Source organism: Drosophila elegans, unplaced genomic scaffold (assembly GCF_018152505.1).
Source record: "Drosophila elegans isolate 14027-0461.03 unplaced genomic scaffold, ASM1815250v1 contig_149, whole genome shotgun sequence".
Taxonomy (NCBI): domain Eukaryota; kingdom Metazoa; phylum Arthropoda; class Insecta; order Diptera; family Drosophilidae; genus Drosophila; species Drosophila elegans.
In genome coordinates this window covers 24,126,918-24,147,583 of record NW_024545513.1, presented here as the reverse complement: position 1 = coordinate 24,147,583, position 20,666 = coordinate 24,126,918, and the positions used below count along the sequence as shown (strand labels likewise).

Sequence of the window (20,666 nt, the reverse complement as noted above, 5' to 3'; positions counted from 1 at the left end):
TAATTAAATAATAATGCGTTAATAAGTCAAGTGAGATAAGAGGTTTTTTAAACTCATGGTTACGAAATCAAACATGGATACGAAAAGAGTAAAAAGACCTTTTAAAATGTTGTCTTTCGTTCCGCTTTGACAAAGAAATAAAGTTTCAAAAATCTGAACCACTCCGGTTTGAGGTAATCCCACTCCGGAGTGGTTTACAACCCTGGTAAAAACCACGTTTGCTACAATTCCATCAAAATCAATTAAATATGGTAACGAAGCAAGGCGACCATTTACATATTTTTTATTTAGTGAATATTTTTTGAAACTGCAAAACAAAATCAAGTAACGCATGACTGGCGTAAAAAAACGTATGGAAATTATTTTAATTATGAGAATTACTTAAGAATTATTCAATATAAACAATAAATTCAATAAATACAATCTGCAAACTCATCGAAATTATATGAATGTTTTTTAATTGGCAAATAAATTAAACTTTTTAAGATGACACAAAGTAAAACCAAATTTTTTCGTTAAAAAAATAAGAAAAAAAAAATATATATAATTTGGTAGCAGATTAAGTAATCTTTAAGTTGAAATATATTTGCAAAGCTAAACCATTAGTTTAAGACAATATAATACAATTTCTTAAAGTTAATTTGGTGGTACTTTTTAGAAAAATTTCTTGTATGTGGCAATATTGTTCTATGGGCCATAAATTTTAATTTTTGATATAATTTTTGTCCATCTTATATTGACTATTTTTTTAGTCCTTAATATCGTTCTTCTGAATGCTACAGCTCCATCGGTAATTTTGGCCCCCCTTTCAGCGTGTATTTTCGCTCTTTAAAACACAAATCACTCGACTACTGCGAAGTTGGGCGGATACATATGTGTGTTGGCAGCCAGTTAGGCATTTTTCAAACTTATTTTCGTTCTCCTCAAGATAAAGTTTTAATCATTTCGACCCAGGCCGAAAAAAAAGCCAAAATCGAGGAGGAGGCAGCGACAACGGATCCGATGAGTGGCCCATTAGGAGCCCTAGCAGGCCGCCTTAAAGTCGAGCTCTTCATTTTCCTTTTCCTTTTCCGTTCCCATTTTCATTTTGTATTCTGTCCCATTCGACGAAGGACACCCCCGCTGAAAATGAGCAAATACGAGGAGCTTAGTGCCACCAAACGAAACGAAACGAAACAAAACGAAACGAAACGAAACGAAGGCAAAAAGGAGCTACGGAGCAGCAGACAGGCATTTGGGGACTTTCAGCTGAATGTATTGTTTTAAGGAGTCGCTGAGATACAGGACGATTACAGGACGACGAGGTTCTGGCGCTGCGCAACTGCAGGCGAGTCGGAATCGCAATTCGGCGCCGAAAGAAAGTGGCAAGAAAAGCGGCAACAGTGCCTAGCTTTTGCTGCTGCCGTCGCTGCTGCAGCAGCAGTCGTCGTCCTGTTCGTCCTGTTCGTCCTGGTCGTCCTGTGTCATCGACACATTTAACAAGGATTAATTCATTGCGCAGCAGCGGCAACAACAGCAACAACAGCAACAACAACAGCAACAGCAACATAAACGGGGGCGGTGGGGGTTCGAACTCCATTTTGCTGCCCGCTGATTGGCGGAATGTCCTTGTTTGGTAAGTCGTTTGTGCGTTTGAGCGAGACAACTAGTGTGTGCCGGCGGCAAAGGACACCACTGCTGCTGCCGGCGTCGCCGTGTCTCTGTTGCCATCTCTGTCGCCAGCGCTGGTGCCGTCCCTCTCTCCGGTGATGAGCAACTCCTAGACAATTCCGGCGGCGCATTCGAATCGAGTCGAGTCGCCAGCTGGAGCAGCCTCTCGGATGCTCGACCAGGAGCATCGGCCAGGACCGGCCCGATCACAGGATGTCCGTGCGACGGCAGAAGGATTCCCACCTCTCTCTTTCTTCCCCTTTCCCCTTTCCCCTTTTTCTATGTTGGTTCCTTTTGGAAATTCGCGTCTTGACATGCCGTCGCTAAGGATCCATGCAAGTAGTCCTCGCAAGGATAACGGAATGCGACTCCTTGGTCCGATTTCGATACGGATTCGAATACGAATTCGGATTCAGATTCGAATTCAGATTCGAATTCAGATTCGGATTCAGATTCGGACTGGCCGCAGGACACCCACCACCACTACAGATGCGTTTTGAGCAATGGCGACGGGACGGCACACAACTAACGAAATTAACCAAGCAAGTTAAAGCGAGACGGCACGGCTGTGGCGCGCCGTGCGAGCGGGATGGCGACTGCCCAACATGCTGTCTCTCGTTTTGGCAGACGAGCTTCATTATTTTTTGAAAATTATTAGTACGACTAACGATTCGTGGTCTCACGCACACCGAGGCAACTGAGAGCCGCCGCTAACCACCAATCGTTCGCGCGCAGCCCGCAAATGTCCCCGCAGCAGGACATGCACATCCACATTCACATTCACATTTACAGCCAGAGCAACAGCAAGAGCAACATCCACATCCACATCCACATCCACCACCGCCAGGATTCTACTAGCTAAAAGCAAAGGAGGACGAAGCAAAAGGACGAGCATCAAAAGGACGAAGCAGCGACGGCGACGGCGGCGTCTCTGTTGTCGAGCACATGATCCTTAATTTCGTTATAATTTTGTATGTTGCCTGAAATTGTATATCATTTTAAGTTTGATCGGCCGAGAATACGTATCGCCGTGCCTGCGTTAACCATCCAGCAACAGCAACAACAAACACCATAACAAAGGACATAAATAAAAAAGGACGAAAACGGACACGCACACAAATACCAAAATACGAAAGTACGAAAATACGAAAATACGAAAATACCGAAAATACACGGACACACATCGACTTCGCCTTGCTCTTGTTCTTCCTCCTCCTCGAAGGAGCAAAGGACGAAAAAACAAACAGTCAGCAGGATATAGTTGCTGCAGCGGCTCCTGGCACAACGGTCACCACGATCTCCATGGTTCGCGGTACAAACATCCGCGGTTCACGTGCTCGTCCACAGACATAAAATTATACATATGCATATACATAGATAAATATATAGAGTGTACAACAACTGAATAACAACCCAAAACCCATATAACTCTGCTCATTTTGCTTTTTTTTTTGGTTGTGTCGTGTCAAAGTTCATGCAGCAACATCACATTTTTTTGCCAGTGCCCACTTAAGAAATAAAATCAAAGGCCGACGGGCAGTCCAAAGCGAGTTAAAAGTTAAGTGCTAAACTAAAAAGTGAAATCTCGAAATCGGTCTTCGCAGAAAAAAAAAAAAAGGGAAAACAACCTGCGAACCTATTGGGTTGAACACATATCCTGTCAAAACACATCCTTCGCCAAACAGGAGCAGGCTGCTCCAGTTCCCACTCCATTCAATCGAAACGGGAGCGCGTTCGCCGCGAGACAGCTTCCAGTTGGATTACTCAATCGACTTCTTCAAGACGTATATCGATACGCAGCGTTTCTACGCCGGCCACAAGTTGGATTTCAAACATCAGAGTTGTGCCGGCGGCCCTGGTTCCGGTGGTGGTGTCAGTGGAGTTGGCGGCGCCTCCGGAGGAGTCGTCGTCGGCGGCACCAACAACAACAACAGCAACAGCAATCCCAACAACAACAGCTCGACACAGCAGCAACAACAGCAACAGCAACAGCAACAGCAGCAGCAGCAACAACAGCAGCAATCCGCCAGCAACGGCGGCGGCACATCCACCTCGGCGGCCTTGTCCCTAGCCCATCCGCACGCCCACAGCAGTCACGCCCTCAGCAGCCACGCCCACAGCAGTCACGTCCACGCCCTAGCGGTATCACACGGCCATCACGGATTGCTGCCGTCGGTGTCGCAGCAACAGCAGCAGCAGCAGCAGCAACAGCAGCAACAGGCGCAACAGTTGCCGCCGGGCGTGGGAATTGCCAGTCCGCTGCAACAGCAGCAGCAGCAACAGCAGCAGCAACAGCAGCAACAGCAACAGCAACAGCAGCAACAGCAGCAGCAACAGCAGCTGATCAACAACGGAGGCGTCTCCGCCGGCACACCCACGCTGCTCATCGGCAACGGACCCAGCTCCGCGGGAGCGGGATCAGGATCGGTGTCCGCCGCAGCAGCGGCAGCAGCAGCAGCAGCAGCAGCCGCCGCCGCCTCCTCCTCCTCCATCTCGTCAATCTCCTCCTCCATTCCGCACGTGGCGCCCGGGCACAGTCTGGGCCTCAGTCCGCAGTCCAGCGCCGATTCGCAGCAGTTCAACATATTCCCGGCGATCTTCAGTCGGCAGCTGAACTTCTCGGCCGGCGGACAGGCGGGCAAGCTGAGCATGGACGAGCTGCGTCCGAATCTGGTCGGCGGTCTGCTGGGACTGCAGCAGGGCCTGCTGGAGGACCATGCCAGCATGCAGCACGGCGGCGTGGCGCAGGACACCAAGTTCATGTCCTTCCAGGACCAGCGGCTGATGGGCATCGGCGGCTCGCACGAGAACCGTCTGCTCAGCCTGGCCAGCTCCGTGCAGGACACGCGCTCCCCGATCACCACGCTGGAGAAGTCGTCCTCCTCCTCGCTGAACCACCAGCGCAAGTGCAGCAGCACGCCGGAGGACTTCAGTGCCCTCTACTCCGGCCTGCCCACGCCGGGCATGGACTCATCCTCGCACCACCACACGCCGGCCCACACGCCGCCGTCGCGCCTCTCCGATCACACCATCTCGGGTGAGTGTCCTGCCCGGGATCCGGCTGATCCTGCCCCTAATCCGGCCACAATGGCCAATAGCCCTAGCCATTAGCAGGAAATTATCCTTTGGCACCCCATCACCCCTTTTTTGCCTTCGTTGCCTTCTGCCTTCTGCCTTCTGCCCTTTGTCCTTTGTCCTTTTCCTTTGTCAGCCGTCTGTTTGTTGATGCTCGTTTGTAGCTTCCTATTACCACGATGTCCCTTTGTCACCGGCTTATCGCCAGTGTCCTGTGTCCTGGGTCCTGTGTCCCATGTCCCATGTCCTGTCTTCCTGCGGCAGCCACTTGCGGCCAATCCAGTGCAGATTACAGATTTGACGACAGCTGGAGGCCCCAGTGCATGCCAAATCCCGGAGATTTTCCATTGAACACAGCCCACTTAAGTCTCAATCAAATTAATGAGCTGTAAGAAAGCGAATGTCTCGGCAAATGTGGATGGCTTAGCGTTAATCTATGTGTTCTTTATGATGGTACCATTTCTATTGGTATTCAATCACAGCTAGGCGAAAATTTTAAATGATTTTCTCAGCATTTTCTCAGATACAAAAATTATTTGTTTTAAAGGAGGCAAGTCATCTCATTTTCAAAAACAGCTCTTTTGTTCTTTTAAGCACTTTTGCAGTGCTTTAATTAAGGAATTTTAAAAGAGCTTTGGCTTTGTTTTAAAGATTACAACATTTTGTTTATCATAGCCTGAAACACCATCATTTGTTTATCCAGTTAAATGAAAAGGTCCCAATTAGCAAAGTAAAACAAAATAGCAATAAAAATTATTTTTGGTGGTTTGAAGCTTATGCAGCATTGTACGAATTAGTACTTCTATATCTTCGTAGTTCAACATTTTTTCTTTATTTAGATTAAATCAAACATATATGCAAAAATACATTTTGATAAAATGAACTAATTGTATTAAAAAAAACTAGATCTCCAAATTAAACAACAAAAATAAAAGGTCTTTCTTTAATTCCTTTGCTCTGTTTTTAAGTAAGCCATTCAAATAAATTTGGCTAGATTTAATCAAAAGTACTAATGTTTGTACTAAGAATTTGCATCGTTTTAAGTGCCAAGTGAAAACTTTCAAAAGATTTTTTTAAAAAATTAAAGATTACTTTCCATATTTTCACTCTTGAGAGAAATCAATGTAACAACTAAATAACAATATTAAGTAACAATATACTTGTACAAAAATCTTAATGTGTACTTTTCCCCAAAGATTTTCGATCGGCCAATAGTTTTTTAACTGATAGTTAACGAAGTAATACTTTTTTAAGCCTCGCTCCATAGCTCGAAATATATAAGCTTTGATACCTTCTTTATCGCTTTTAAAGAATTCATTTGATATGTAGTAGAATTTTATGAAGAAACTCAAGTTTCAATATGCCATAATATCAGCAGAGAATAGGTTTGGCTAAGGACATTTTAGGTTCAGTTTGAGCAAATATATTTAACCTAAAAAGAACTGTTCAAAATTTCAATTCTTTCTTTTTGTGAAATGTAAACTTTGTATTTGAAAATAAAGTAAGACCAATTCTCTTAATACTGATTTAATTGGAATGTACTGGCAATATATAATTATGTTTCAAAAATCGAATGCAAGGATCCATATATCAGAACCTGGAAATTCTCGTGCATTTTGTTGCATGGCCGGAAAAGTAAATTAAATACTTTGGTATGATTTTGTAATTACCTTTCTTACAAAACATATGAAAGTAGAAACAATATTCGGAGTGCTTAAAAGTAAAAGTACAAACTTGAAACGCGTTTTTCTCAATTTTTCTCGAAAACGGCTATGCCGATAGTGTCAAATTTTAACACGAGCTTCTTAAATGTATTTGGTAGTTATTATTCGAAGGCTTTTTCAGCAGCGACAATTTTATTTTGTTTTTTAACATTTAAGCATTTTAAAAATCAATTTTTTTGTTCGAGAAACCGCCATTTTATCAACAAAAAATTCGCTTTTTCGACCTTCTAACTGTATCTAACCCCTTAAAGCAATACGTTATAAATTGTATTGAAATTGTGGTACTAACGATCTGAACATATTTAAAGGGTATACGTCATGTAATGCGTTTTTAAACAACTTGATCAATAGTTCCACGTTCGCATATATGCATATGTCGGCTTGTATTTGTTCTAAACGGTTTTAGCAGACTTTCATTTGTAACAAAATCAGACGGCAATATCAAATTGCTGGCATTGAAACATTAATTTGCCAAAGCTAGTTTTCTTACTTGATTTGTTTTTCGTTTCTTAATCTTCTGCCGATCAATTTAAAATTTTTTTTGTTTTCACAGTAAACTTTGTATATATGCTTTATTTCCCTAAAATTGAAGTTGAAAAACTTACATAAACTTTTGAACAATATTTATGTCTTGTATGAGACAAATTAAACATTATAACTGGGCAAGAAGTACAAATAAGTGTAAGCTGACCTAGTTTAGAGGTGTTTAGTTTATATCAGGTGCATTATAAATCGGTTTCTAAATTTCTAAATCAAATTCATTATTGACTCAAATTTTGCCAACTGGATATTTTGGATTCGTTAATTTCCCCGGCTTATTCAGGAAGGGGAAATTTTGTTTTTAAGTTGAAAAATACTTGCAATTTTTTTGTAAACTTAATTTATGAGTGTAGGTACGAAAAAAATATAAATAAAGGTCGTATCTAAAGGGATTATAAAATAAAATAAAATCAATTTAAACAAAAAAACAATGTTAATTCAAAAACCCTTTTTGTGGATGCTATATGTACTATACATCAGACATAGATCAAACATATATAAATAGTTGTCTATATCGTTTACCGTAAAAATGAGAACTTATCGATTTGATTCAATTATGTTATATTCAAAAACCACTTATGCAACTTGAAAGTTATAGTTGATAGTAAAACAACAAATTTACGAATATCCCAATGGAATCAAATATAATTTGATTCGAAACTAAAGAGATAATACAAATTTGACTAGAGTGTTCCTATTTATCTATTATAGTTCCTTGGAATTTTACTGGCAAGAGAGAAAAAAGTTCTATTTGTTTTCATATTTGTCTGATCAAGCTAATCAACTATGTGGACAATAATAAAAAGGATTTATGTGTAGTGTTTATAAAGGAAAATCACAGATATATTTTTGGAATAAATTTTTTTAATAATATTCTTCTTCGGTTGCTTATTTAAATACATTGACGTAAAGCCGATTTCCCTAGATTGTCCCTCAAGTTTTAAAACTTGATCTATTGGCCATTTTTTATATCCTTATTGTAGGCTTTAAGGCTGAGCGTATAAATAATATAGAACGGAAACGACACAAAAAAACGTCTATGTAACTGATCTGGAATAAACTTTTATTTAACAGTGCCTTAGAAATGTGTAATATTCAGAATAAATGCAATTCTCCCTAATCCCCACATGAGTCATTCACTCTCTGACTTTGATGATCGATTGATCACTTAAAATAAAAAATGGTTTTACTGTGGTATTAGCTGTTACTTGTCTTGCTCGAAAGCATCTACACCACTTTATTTTCCCTGATTTAAGTACATCAAAGTAAAGCCGATCTCACCAGATTTAAATACTTTATCTATTGCTATTTGTTATTTCCACACTTTTGGCTTGAAGGCTGAGCGAATAAATAATACGCAAGCAGAAAGACAAGTTCATGTCGCTGATCAAGATAAACTTGCATTCAAAATTATAATATCCTGAGCAATCGCATTATTTCATATTGTCAAGACAAAGCGTTGCACGTTGGAAACATATATTTTTTAAAATGACTTCTGAAGAATTTATTAACTCAAAAATTTCTTTCTGTGATATCAAATGATCTCTTAAAATGTTTTTTTCCCTTGCACTTGAGCATCCTCACCACCCTCTTTTTATTTTCCGTGCAGCCGGACGCGTGCCAGATTGCTTGACCTGATTTGCTTATGCAACAGAACATCCGCCAGGAGGCGAGAATTGAGCAGCTTGCTCCGCACAAGGCCGCACAAAGCCGCACAAAGCCGCACAAAGCCACACCCAGCAAGGTCAATTGCATTAGACCATTAGACGGCGGGCGGCTTTCGAAGGACTGGGCGATGGAAGGTCCTTATTTAACATAAATAACGATATTCCCATTCCCATTCGCATTCGCATTCCCATTCGCTTTCGCATTCGCATTCACCTAATTTTGTTTGTGTTTGCCTTTGCGTTGGCGATTCAATTAGTGCGACGGCATTCAGCAATTTTCAACATAGTTTGCATTTTGTTAACGAGCTAAGCGCCTCAATTAAGCGCCTCAAAAAGCCGAAGTTCAAAATTCCAAATTCAAAATTCAAAATTCCAAAAGTACCATATCCCAGAGTGGCCTACTTTGACCTTTGCCCGTTATTTGCCGCCTTTTGCGCTTTTGCGCTCTTGCGCTTGCTTTTGTGGCACGCGTCAGGTAAGTGACATCCTGGTTCTGGCCGACTCTTCGTTCTGGCCAGGCTACCTCGATTAATGTGCCAGAAATTTGCATAAATTATCCCATATTGCATATTCATGCGACCGCCATCGTCGGCAACGTGCCGCTACGCTACAGTCTGTCGCAAGTCCTAACTTTGCACCTTTTTACAATGGCTGGCAACGTCTTGTGGCCGCAGTGCGGTGACTGGAGTATAATGGTGTCCTGGTGTCCTGTAGTCCCCGTGTCCTGTAATCCCCGTATCCTGTAGTCCCCCATGTCCTGTTGTCCTGGCAATTATGCACCATTTTGCGGGGTCAGGCCACTATGCGTTTAAACGGCCCACGCATATTAAACAGTGTTTTTGGGGCCAACCGGCCGGCTGTTCTTAGAGCGAATTACTTTGAATACAGCCAGCCAACCAGCACATGCCATAGCATAACATGTACGAATCTTTGCAGCGGAAGGTGCATTCAAGAAGTTGAAGCCGGAACCCAACAGCGGCTTGTCGACGGTTTCCGCCGGCATCACCTCGCCCGGAAGTGGACTATCATCGCTGAGTCAACACGCCGGCCACACCCCAACCACAGCGTCCTGTCCGACGCCCGCCAGGCGGAGACATCGGACCACATTCACACAGGTCAGTTGCGAGGCTCCCAGCTCTAGGCTACTGCCCCATCCTCCACCCTCTCCACATTAGTCCACAGGGGAGGGGAGTCCACAGGGGAGGGTTGGGGCTGGCGAAATCTTAATTGGATTTCGTGAAGGTTACTCGTAATTAAAAACTTTGCTGCCACAAGAGCACCAGGGACAACAACAAAGGGGCAACGGCAACCAAGTGCTCCTTGTTCAAGCTCTTCAATCATGTCCAGACTTGGAGAGAAAACAAAAAAAAAAAAAGAATGCGAAAGAAGGTTGCAGCCAGGATTGTTGAGGACTGAGAAGGAGCAAAGTTAAGCCAACGATAGCCTGTGTCCAAACTCCAAATTTTTTGCTTTAATGTAGTTTTTATACTTTTCTTAAAAAACTTTCCCAAACTTTTATTTCTTCAGCATTTTGTTACTTTTTTGTAAAAAATGTACTTTAAGTTAAGCCAACTCCGGAGCAAATACTCGGTGACCAAAGGATTTAAATTTAGGATGTCTCTTTTTATTGAATTATTTAATGTTTTATATTTTTAACGAAGCACTTGTTTGTTACTTTTATGTAAAAACTTAATTTAAAGTTTCATAGCAAATACTCTGCGACCAAAGTCTTAATCTTACCAGTCTACAAATTTCTACTTATTTTATTAAATGTATTTTTTTTTTATTTATGAAAAAGCACTTTAAGCTTTTAGTTGTACTATATTTAAAGTTAAACCAACTTTGAAAAAAATACTCTGTGAGCAAAATCGAAATTAGGTTTTTATTTCTTCTCTTTTACAAAATTTTTTGGGAGCGAGATCAGATAATTTATTTTAAATTTCAGTTTTAAATTTATAAAGTTTTAGTTTTATATATATAAGGAAGCAGCTTCAATATTTATTTTTTTAAACATTTTGTTTTTTGTAAAAACATTCTGAAAATTTTATATCGCAAAAGCGAGGCTTCACAACCTAAAGACTTTTTAGCAAGCGTTTTCTGAATGTATGATGTTCATTAGATATCTTATTCCAAGCAATCTTTGATAAAACACAAATTTTACTATATTTAAGCCTAAGCTAATTATGAGTTTCTGGAAAAAATGGTCATTTCAATAAAGCTTAAAATGCGGTCTTGCACATAATCTGATATCTAATCGAATCATTATACCCTTAATATTATAGTTTTGGTAAAAAATTTGCAAAGCATAAGGGAAACAATTCTATTTAGTCTTTTTAAAGCTTTCGTTTGCTTTTGTTTAAATACAAACTATCTTTGTGTTGTCTATCTCTGCCTAGCATACTAGATTTATATGCATAAAATTGTTTTTAAATTACAAAGGATTAACCCAACTCATTTTATATTAATTTTACACTCAGTGTTAATATGCCATAGGTGCAAAACTAAAGATGCTGAACCGACTTTGAATGAGCCATGGTCAAAGTTTTAATAACTTTCTAATTAAAATACAAAATTAAGATGACAAGAAAGGTATTTGGCAGGAAAATATTCGTATGAACACAGATTTACAATATAAATTAAACTAAAACTAACATCAGAGACTGAGCAACATACTTAAAGCTTAATGAATTTATCTTATTGTGAGCTTTGGGATATTGTTGTCCGATCATTAAACACTCAAATATAGGTTTTCCGGAATAATCCTAATTAGTCCTTTAATTACCATTAAAGGTAACGAAAAGTTATTAAAAATAGTTCGCAGTTAAGACTTAGCTAGCCTTCTGAACGAAACTAAAGAGGATGCTCGTGGAAATCCACTAAAAATCTGGCATTTAATAAGGAAAAGCTAGGAGAGAAAAAAACACCACACACCGAATTCGCCTAATTAAAATCCGCTTAATTTCAGGAACAATTAGCGGAACTGGAAGCAGCGTTCGCCAAATCGCATTATCCGGATATTTACTGCCGCGAGGAGCTGGCGCGAACAACAAAGCTGAATGAGGCGCGGATTCAAGTGAGTACTGCCATTTTAGCCACCAAGCTTTCAGCTCCACGATGACCCACTGCATCTCCAACTCCAACACCAATTCCAATTCCTATTGCTATTTCTGTTTCTATTCCAAATGTGGCTCGAACGTAGCCAATTAGTGCAATTTCAACAGTTGTTCGTGGCAGAGTCACAATCTGAACAGAATCGATTGGGCATTGGTTTGGCCATATCCCGCTGATGATTTGGTGGTGATCTTGGTCACCGATTAGCATTAGCCTGCGATTATTCCGGCTGACTGGCCCACAGTGGTGTTGCACTCAAGTGCTGGCTGGAAATCCGGCAAGGGAAAAGTAAGCCCAATCCCAAACCCAAACCCAAACCCAAGCACAAGCCCCCTGGTCGGAATCATTCGTTCGATGGCACTCCGCTGTTGCGCTTTCAAGTGCGCCGCGGTAATAATTAATTTATAGTTTTATCATGACTGCTAGACAAGTGGGTGCGGCGGGTGGTTGGTTGGTTGGTTCGTTGGTTGGATTTGGTATTGGTATTGGTATTGGTATTGGCATTGGCATTAGGTTGCCTCAACAGGGGGAGGGCCAAAAAAGGGGAGGATTCTCAACTTTGGTGCAACGCATACCGTTCCTCGTCCAACACCAAAAACGTGGTGTCGAATTACACAGACACTTTTTGGCCCTTTAAGACGGCTTTTTCGGCAAGTGCCAGGGATTCACTTAAAGTGACATTTTGAAATGCGATTATACAATTTCTCATGGGTATTCAAGATTTTTAAATAAATAGTTGGTAAAACAGCAATTTTTTTCACTATAAGCCAACATGTTTTTTATTAACAGGCTTTTTTACTAAAAATATTGCATTTTTCATTTACCATCTTAATTATTTTAAGCTAAAACCAAGATTTTACTTAAATATTTTTAAAAATGTATGAACGACTGGTTATTAGCAGTGTTAACTAAAAGTCAATACAGACACGAAAAACATGAAGAAAACTCTTTCAGCTAGTGTCAGAAATGCACTTATAAAAATATGACTTTCAAGGATTCCTCATAACTATTAATGATTTTCCACCTGTAAGCCAGTTAATTACTTTGTGTTATTGAAAAATCATAAAGTTAAAGTTTTAACTTTGAGCCAATAAGTGTTTCTGTTAAGAAATATTTGTTTGTTTTATTAAATAGAATATTATTAATTTACAATGCCGAAAATATAAAGTTTTAAGTATTTTAAAAAGTATAACCATGTTAACTAAATAAATAGAAGACGAAATATTTGGGAGAGAGATGTAGTAATCTTTAGTATCTTAATTTAGAAAAGATTTTCGTAATCCAATCAATCAAATGATTATTAAAGAACTGCAAAATCTGAATGAATAAAATTTAAGTGTTTAGACCATAAAGTTTTTGTTTTTCTTTAATGCGATGGAGAAAGTTTCACGTTTATAGATTTTAAATGGAATTAGAACAGAAGGACATATCGACTAGATATTATCTAATAGCCCAATAATGCTCACAGCACTGCAAACTTCTGATCAAAATGATTACAAATTATTTAGAATCATTGCAAGGGTATAATTTGGTATTCATTTGCTCCCCTGCCATTTGTTTGGAACAACTGTTCTCGGTCAAATTAGACACTGCGAACTAGAGAGCAGAACAGAAGAACAGAAAGCCTTGTCGGTCGGTCTATTATCGCCGCATAAACCATATTTTTGTGCAAATGTTCAAATATTTACTATGGCCAGTGCAACCCCCTTCCGGGGAATCGTCCACCACCTCCCCTACCCAGTTTTCCATTTCCATTTCCATCCATAGCCATAGCCATAGCCATAGCCATAGCATTACCCCCTGGTAATCCGACGATTGCTCGTCGCAACTTGACTCTGCCACTCGAAAGCATCCAGAGTATCGTGTTGGTGTTGACAAATTTGTCGTGTATACATTTTACGGGAAAATTGACGCCCGTATTCGAGATGGTTATTATGATGATGATGATGATGATGATGAGGATGATGATGATGATGATGATGAGGTGGGCGTGGGCGTTTCTGGGCACATCTGGTTGGAAAATCCATCAGCAAAGTAAATGTCTCATGTGCAAATTTTCGGCTGCGGCAGAGGGAGCACAGCCACGTTAGAATTCAACTTGTCTTGCTTAACTATTCAATATCTCGTTTTTTCACTAAGCGAGATTTGGATTGATACAACTAGCCTGTATTCTAGCGAAAAAACTTGAAATATATGCAAATAAAGTGCTGAAAAGTTATCCGATTTGCAGTCTGCCTTAATATTTCCAATACAAACTAGAGACTTATAATTAAATTAATTTAATTTTTGCAGTTTGGGGCGCCATGCTTTGACAAACCAAAAAACTATATATGTATATATATCATATATATAATAAAAAATATGGCTTTTTGATAAAAAGTTAACTTTTATACTTAAATAAAAACCTTTTTAGAAAATTAAAGCTTTTTAGATTAAGAACATTAGAACTTTTTTATACAAAATTTGGACACCAATTTTTGTTTACGATTTTGAGGGCCAAGTCTTGGAAGAAAAAAAAATAAAATATGGCCCGGAAAGTTGAAAAAGTTAATATATCTATTAAATAACATTGAGATTATAAGTGAATCGGGTACTTTATCCCATAACTGCCAGAGGAAAGATGTGATAAAGCATAACTTTGAAGTTTATATATACTTAAGTCGAAATAAATTGAATTTTAAAATGTAATTAGAACTAGTCTTTGGAAATTTGCCCAAATTGTTGTTTTTATATTCAGTTTTTTTTTTAATATTTTTGACTTTTACCCAATGCAAACTCATCTTGATGTAATTCAGAAAGGTTTTTGAAAATCCCAAAGCTGTAAGCGAACAAATCAGAAAAAAAAAGTATATTGACAAATTAATAGCTTCCGCTTTCCCAATATTTACGAGTTAAATGACTTTTAACTAATTTAGCAAAACAAAAAAACACTGAAAGCGAGGCAGTATAGGCTTAAAACTGGCCCCCTTTATTTAGTTTCCAAAGAAAACAGAACACACACGCATAATACTGATGGCGAGAATATGACTATATCATATTTAGATGACTGCATATAATCGTAACTTGTTTAAAGGAAGAACGAATATGATAATCGAATTAATTTGCTGAGACCGATAATTCTGGACGCGTAAACAAAGGGTCGTGAGAGACAAGTTGAAAGCTCGCAATTTTCCTGCGACTCTATTGATTATTTCTGTGTGTTTGTTTATTTGCAATTGAAGGTGCCAAGGCGGATGGGGCGCCAATCCTGTTTACTTAACGGCGGCACTTGTTATGTGAACGTTTTTGTAAACATTTGGTGCAGACAACATTCGATATTGAGAATATGAGATGATATCTTATGACATCGAAATGAGCTCGATGGATGAAAAACACCGAAGTCAAGTGCGCTTGAAAGTGTGTAATAAGGAGGCCAGTTGGCAATTAGTCACCTTTCGCATTTATAGGTCATGGGTTGGCCTGGCATGGGAATCCACCTGCAGTCCTGCCACCTCCCACCTGCCACCTCCCACCTGCCACCTCCAATCTCCAGCTTTCCCCGCTGAAAGTTCATCTAACTTATCCGCCCACACACTCGCCACACCGCTCGGCGGAAAAACTCAGATGTGAATGAAACAAAGGCCAAAAAGGCCGAGAAAATGGGGAGGGGGAGGGGGGGACGTGTAAAAAAAAAAATGGGAAATCGTGACAAAAACTCTAAGCGCTGTGAAGTGAAAAAACCAAAACCGAGCAAAAACAAACGTTGGCAGCGGCTAAATTTGATTAAATGCTGAAAGTAAATTCAATTTGAATACGTTTAATTTTCATATTTCCGTCGTGGCCGAGTGGCCATGTGTGTGTGTGCTTTGTGTGTGAGCGACCATGGTTATTTGTGTTTATAATTCGCTTTCATATCATTAAAGTTTAGAGGCTGTTTAGGCATAGGTCTAGCCGTATCAAATATTAATTAAATATTACAAACTTAAAGGCGGATTTTGGGATTGCGACCTCGGAGATTCGGAGGGGGTTAGCGAGAATGTTGGCTAAAATCGAATTTCCCCTCGATTTGGTTTGTTCTTGTTTGGCCCATGGAAACGTACTATTCTCGTGCATAGTACGTATGTACGTATGTATGTATGTACGTATGAGAGTGTGCCATCAAATGTATCCTTAATTGAGTTTCTCCGCCCATTCCGCACACACACACACACACACACACACATTCAGCTGGAAATTGAACGACAGATAGACAGAGCTCTATCGTCTATCGAATCATTCAGACAACGCATTTTCATTTTCCACCCTCAAACTGGAGTTGGATCCTGCCCGGCCATCCATACATACATACATATATGGCTGATGGTTAAGAGCATTATTTAGCAGTGTAAGCGTGTGAGTGTCTGTGTGGGTGTGGGTGTGTGTGTGTGTGTTTGTGTGGGGGTGTCCTTGCTGGCATTTTTATGCTGGCAGTGGCAGTGGCTGTGGCAGCGGCAGCGGCAGCCAACCAAACGAAACCGAACGAGCCATAAAGTGGGCTCTGAAAACAACCCTCGAATGGCAGAACTTTTCGTTTAAAGGCGGCCCAGCCCCCCTCCCCCCGCCCCGCCCCCATTCCTGTGCCCAGTTCCAACAAAAAAAAAGCAACAACAACACCCACTCTGGCGAACCCAACAGATATATGTATGTATGAACGTGTACATAGTCATGGACAAAGATAATAATAATGATAAAATAAATAAGAAAATGAAAGGAGAAAAAATCGAAAGACGAGGGGTCCCAAAGTCTGGGTGCCAGGCCGCCATTACAGCTGCAACAGCACCCTCAGCATCCTCAGTCTGCCCCATTTTCCACCCGCTGCTCCACCCCTGCTCTGCCATTCCCTCAGAACTCAAAGCAAGCTGAGCAGCTTTCCAAAATGTCGGAAATTTCTACACACCCATCCTGCCATCCTGCCATCCTGCCAGCCTGCCATCCTGCCATCTTGCCATCAATCCTCCTCGCACAATCTTCCTTTTCATCCTGGCCTGTTGTCTAGTGCTGTGAGCTGCTTTCATCTTGGCAATTTCTTTTCGCCATCGTTGGCCAACGGGGGCAGGAGGGGGCCCAAGAGCCAAGAGCCAAGGAGCTCCATCATCATCATCAGCATCAGCAGCAGCAGGACGAGGAGGACTGCCTTTAATAATATCTAAACAGAGCAGGCAACGACCACCCACCCATACTCCCAGTCACTTAGAGTGGGGAAAAGGGCAGGACAGACCAGCCAGACCCTCGCAGCAAACAGCGTCGTCAACTTATTTTCAATTTCAATTTAGTAGATTTTTTCACTCATAAGACGTTGGCATCGTCCGGAGCCGGAGCCCGGAGCCCGGAGCTCAGAGCCCACAGGCCAGAGGCAAGGACAGGGATGGATAGAGCGAAGGGTACTGGAAGGATGGGGGTTTTTCCATTTAGCTTTGCCTTCTTATTTCTTCATTAAGCGTCTCCGCCCGTCGTCGAGTGTTTTATTTTTTTTTCTTTTTTTTTTCAAAGCGAATCTTAACGGGGAAACTTAAAGTGGGTCCCCGTAAGTAAGTTCTTTCCCCACACATAAATTCATGCAATCCGTTTTTCCTTTTCTTCCCGTTTCACCCCCCCCGTTGTGCAGGTTTGGTTTCAGAACCGACGCGCCAAGTACCGAAAGCAGGAGAAGCAGCTGCAGAAGGCGCTGGCACCGTCTGTGATCCCATCCTGCAACGGGATGATGCGGAACATCCAGGGCTACAGCGTATCGCGCGGCTATCAACCGTATCCGCACCATAACACCATGAACCGCTATCCCCAGGTAAGACTCCTCGCATCCACTTCTTCACATAACATTCCATCTAACCATATAGAACTTTTCTTGGCAACAGGACCTGTTCCAAATGGGCGCCTCCTCGTATCCGGGCATGACGCAACCGTTCTCCATGGCGCACAGCACGAACATGGGCTCCGTTGGAGTGCGCCAGGACTCGATGGGTGAGTTATACTTTAGAGATTCACTTACCCTCCTCAAAGGACTGGTGTCCAGTCCAGTCCAGCACCCGCGTATTTTCAACTCTCACTCGCACTCGCAATTGCACTCTTACTGAAAACTTGACCACATCACGGCCACTTCTCGACTTCGAATGGCAGCGTGGTCTGCAGATCGAACACTTGGCGATCGTGGCCAGAGCTTCTGATTTTCCGAGCTCGGCCGAAGGCGCCACACGAGCTTTTTCCGATCGTTAACCCTAAGAGTATGGGTACGCGTATATGTATGGGTATGGGTATGGGCAGTGTCACCCCCCAATCTCCAAGCCCTAATCCCCAAGTCCAATACCCAATCCCCAATCCCCAGTCCCTGGTCCCTAAGTAAATTTCCGACTTAAGTGTCAACTCGGGTGCAAAAATTCGAGGTTGTTTATCATCGGTCGCCAAAGCCTGGCGCCTGGGCAGGAGCTTCGACGCCCATATTGGGTTACTAAGCGGGAAGAGCCAAGTGATTCTCGTAATCAGGCGTAAACAAATCGAGAGGGTGGGACCCTTAGAGGTGACCTGCCGGATGTGAAGGAGCAGCCGGCCATCAAAAGGCAAAGATGCGGCAGTGAAATGAATTTCCGGCCAAGTCCAAGAAAACATTCCTCACCAATTCGTTGTCATGTGTGTGCTCTTCAAGTGGGACGGAATTTCCGCAGACGGGAAATGCAAGGTGTCTAGAAGAACTGGGCTAAGTTTATAAATGGTAATTGCTTAAATGAAATATACATATTTTTTATTAAGTCCGTTACTCGAAGAGTAAGTTGGGTTTTTTTTGTTTGATAAGTCTGCAGAACTCTAGAAAATATACATACACATAATTTGTCAATTTATAAGGCGGTATATGTGTATTTGGCCAAAATCTACCCACACTTCAAAAATCTTCCAATTCGAACTATTATTTAGAAATTTATTAGGAAAGTTTCAATTATGACGTCACTGCATATTTGAAAACGGAGCACATAAAATAAACATTTGAGAGAGCGAAATATCTGTTAGTGTTGTGCATGCAGTTCGGCAGATGGCGCCACACGATTCTTTTCTAGGAACATATTTATTTTAAAATTGATGAGCTGGGTAAAGGGTACTCTTTAATGGCTTGAAAACTAAACACCTTAATTGGAAAATCATAATTATTATATTTCATTAACGAGGCATTCGACTATACCGTTGTTTCTTGTTTTTTTTTTTCTTTGCAGGCATGTCGCCGGAGGACGAGTGGTACAACAAGAGTTTGTCCGCCCTGCGGATGAACTCGTCGCATCATCCCAACCTGTCAGCCCCAATGCTGCAATACCAGACATAATCAAAAACCTTTGACGACTTCTTTTAAAAGATCGCACCTCAACCGCCTTAATCGCGGGCCGTTGATGTGCGCTGTTTTAAGGGAGAGTGCGTCAAAGTCAAACCTTATCCTGTAACATCCACAAGCTTCTCTGTCTATATCTATGCATATATCGCTGTATATATGTACATAGTATATATACGAGTGTGTGTCAGTCAGTCATTAGTCTCCGGTCTCCAGTCTCCAGTCGCCAGTCGTCAGCCCCAGGACGCGGGTGGTATCATCATCCCGTGATGATTCGGACTTGTCCGATTCGTTTTGAGTTGCGGAACCGAGTTTGAAATCGTTCATGGTCGCTTTCAGCTCTGGGCGGGATTTACTCATAAGACTTGTTGATATTATTATGTGGTTTTTTTCAATATATATATTTTTTTTTGGACAAACAAGATCCAAATCGAATAAGAGGGGCAAGAGTCAGAGGTAAACAAATAGAGGAGAAAAATATTGTAATAGGCAACTAGTCATAGTATCTAAGCAAATTGTGTATTGAGATTTTATCGTGGCATTATAAAAAGTAAAATAAAAGAGCATAAATCGTGCATATATATATATATATATATATATATATATAAATCTAAATAAATACATATATACTAAAGTATGTACTAGCAATAGCATAAGTCAGGTTGCTTAGACCCGCCCCCAATCTGATCCGATCAGATATACTTCTAGCCCCTAGCTCCCAGCTCCTAATTCCAAAATCCCGACCCAATGCAACTCTTTGGTTGCTTTGACCGACTTTTCATTGCCTGCTCACTACTCATTAAATATAGCTTACTCAAACATACGAAGTACATAAACTCCTCCACCCATCTGACCGTTCATAAAAAATCGGAATGCACAGAAATCCAGAGCAAGCATCATCCGCAAGCCAAACCCAAACGACTAAAACTACAAAACTTTCTAACTAATTCAAGGTGTGTCGAACTAATTATAAGATGATTTTTTTTAGCTAAGCAATGCATTAACGAGTTATATTTAATAATAATACTAAACAAAACAAAACAAAACAAAACAAAAAAAAAAAAAACAAAAACAAAAAAACCAAACTGAAACCAATAAAATACATCACCTATATATATTTAAATACGAAAAAAAAAACAACAAGCCAAATGAAAACTACAAGACGCATGTTTAACAAATTATGCCAGACACAGCAAGAATGGAAATAATAAAAATATTAAAAACAAGGTTGACAAGCATTTTATTATTGAAAAATAACAAGGGCTCTTCAGCTTTTTGTGTGTTCTCTAAGTGGAAAGCAAAAAAAATTCTTATATTTTTGAAATCTCAATACATAGAGTCGTCCGAACTTAATAAACTGCCAAATTTTCTCCTCAAATCAAATAAAAATATTTATGTGTCATCATGCTTACAATGACACACTTGGCCAACGGGCCCGAGCTTTGCCCAAAAGTCTGTTTAATTAGTTGAGAAAATTAATAAAATAATTTTGGGGCCCTTTTTAATAAACATATAGCTAATGTATGCCAAAATTTCAAAGAATTTCATTGCTTGATCTTTTTTTTGCATATTCTT

At 40.7% G+C, this 20,666-nt stretch overlaps 1 protein-coding gene across 1 annotated transcript; it reads left to right on the top strand.

Moving 5' to 3' along the window:
- Positions 1-3,231: 3,231 nt before the first annotated feature.
- Positions 3,232-20,127, top strand: LOC108134813 (ecdysone-induced protein 74EF; the record flags this gene model as incomplete). The annotated part of the gene is made up of 6 exons (XM_041709347.1): positions 3,232-4,687; positions 9,593-9,771; positions 11,622-11,729; positions 17,391-17,567; positions 17,638-17,743; positions 18,982-20,127. Coding segments are annotated over 6 exons (2,133 nt in total), but the record flags the coding sequence as incomplete, so codon positions are not given.
- Between the last annotated feature and the right edge of the window lie 539 nt (positions 20,128-20,666).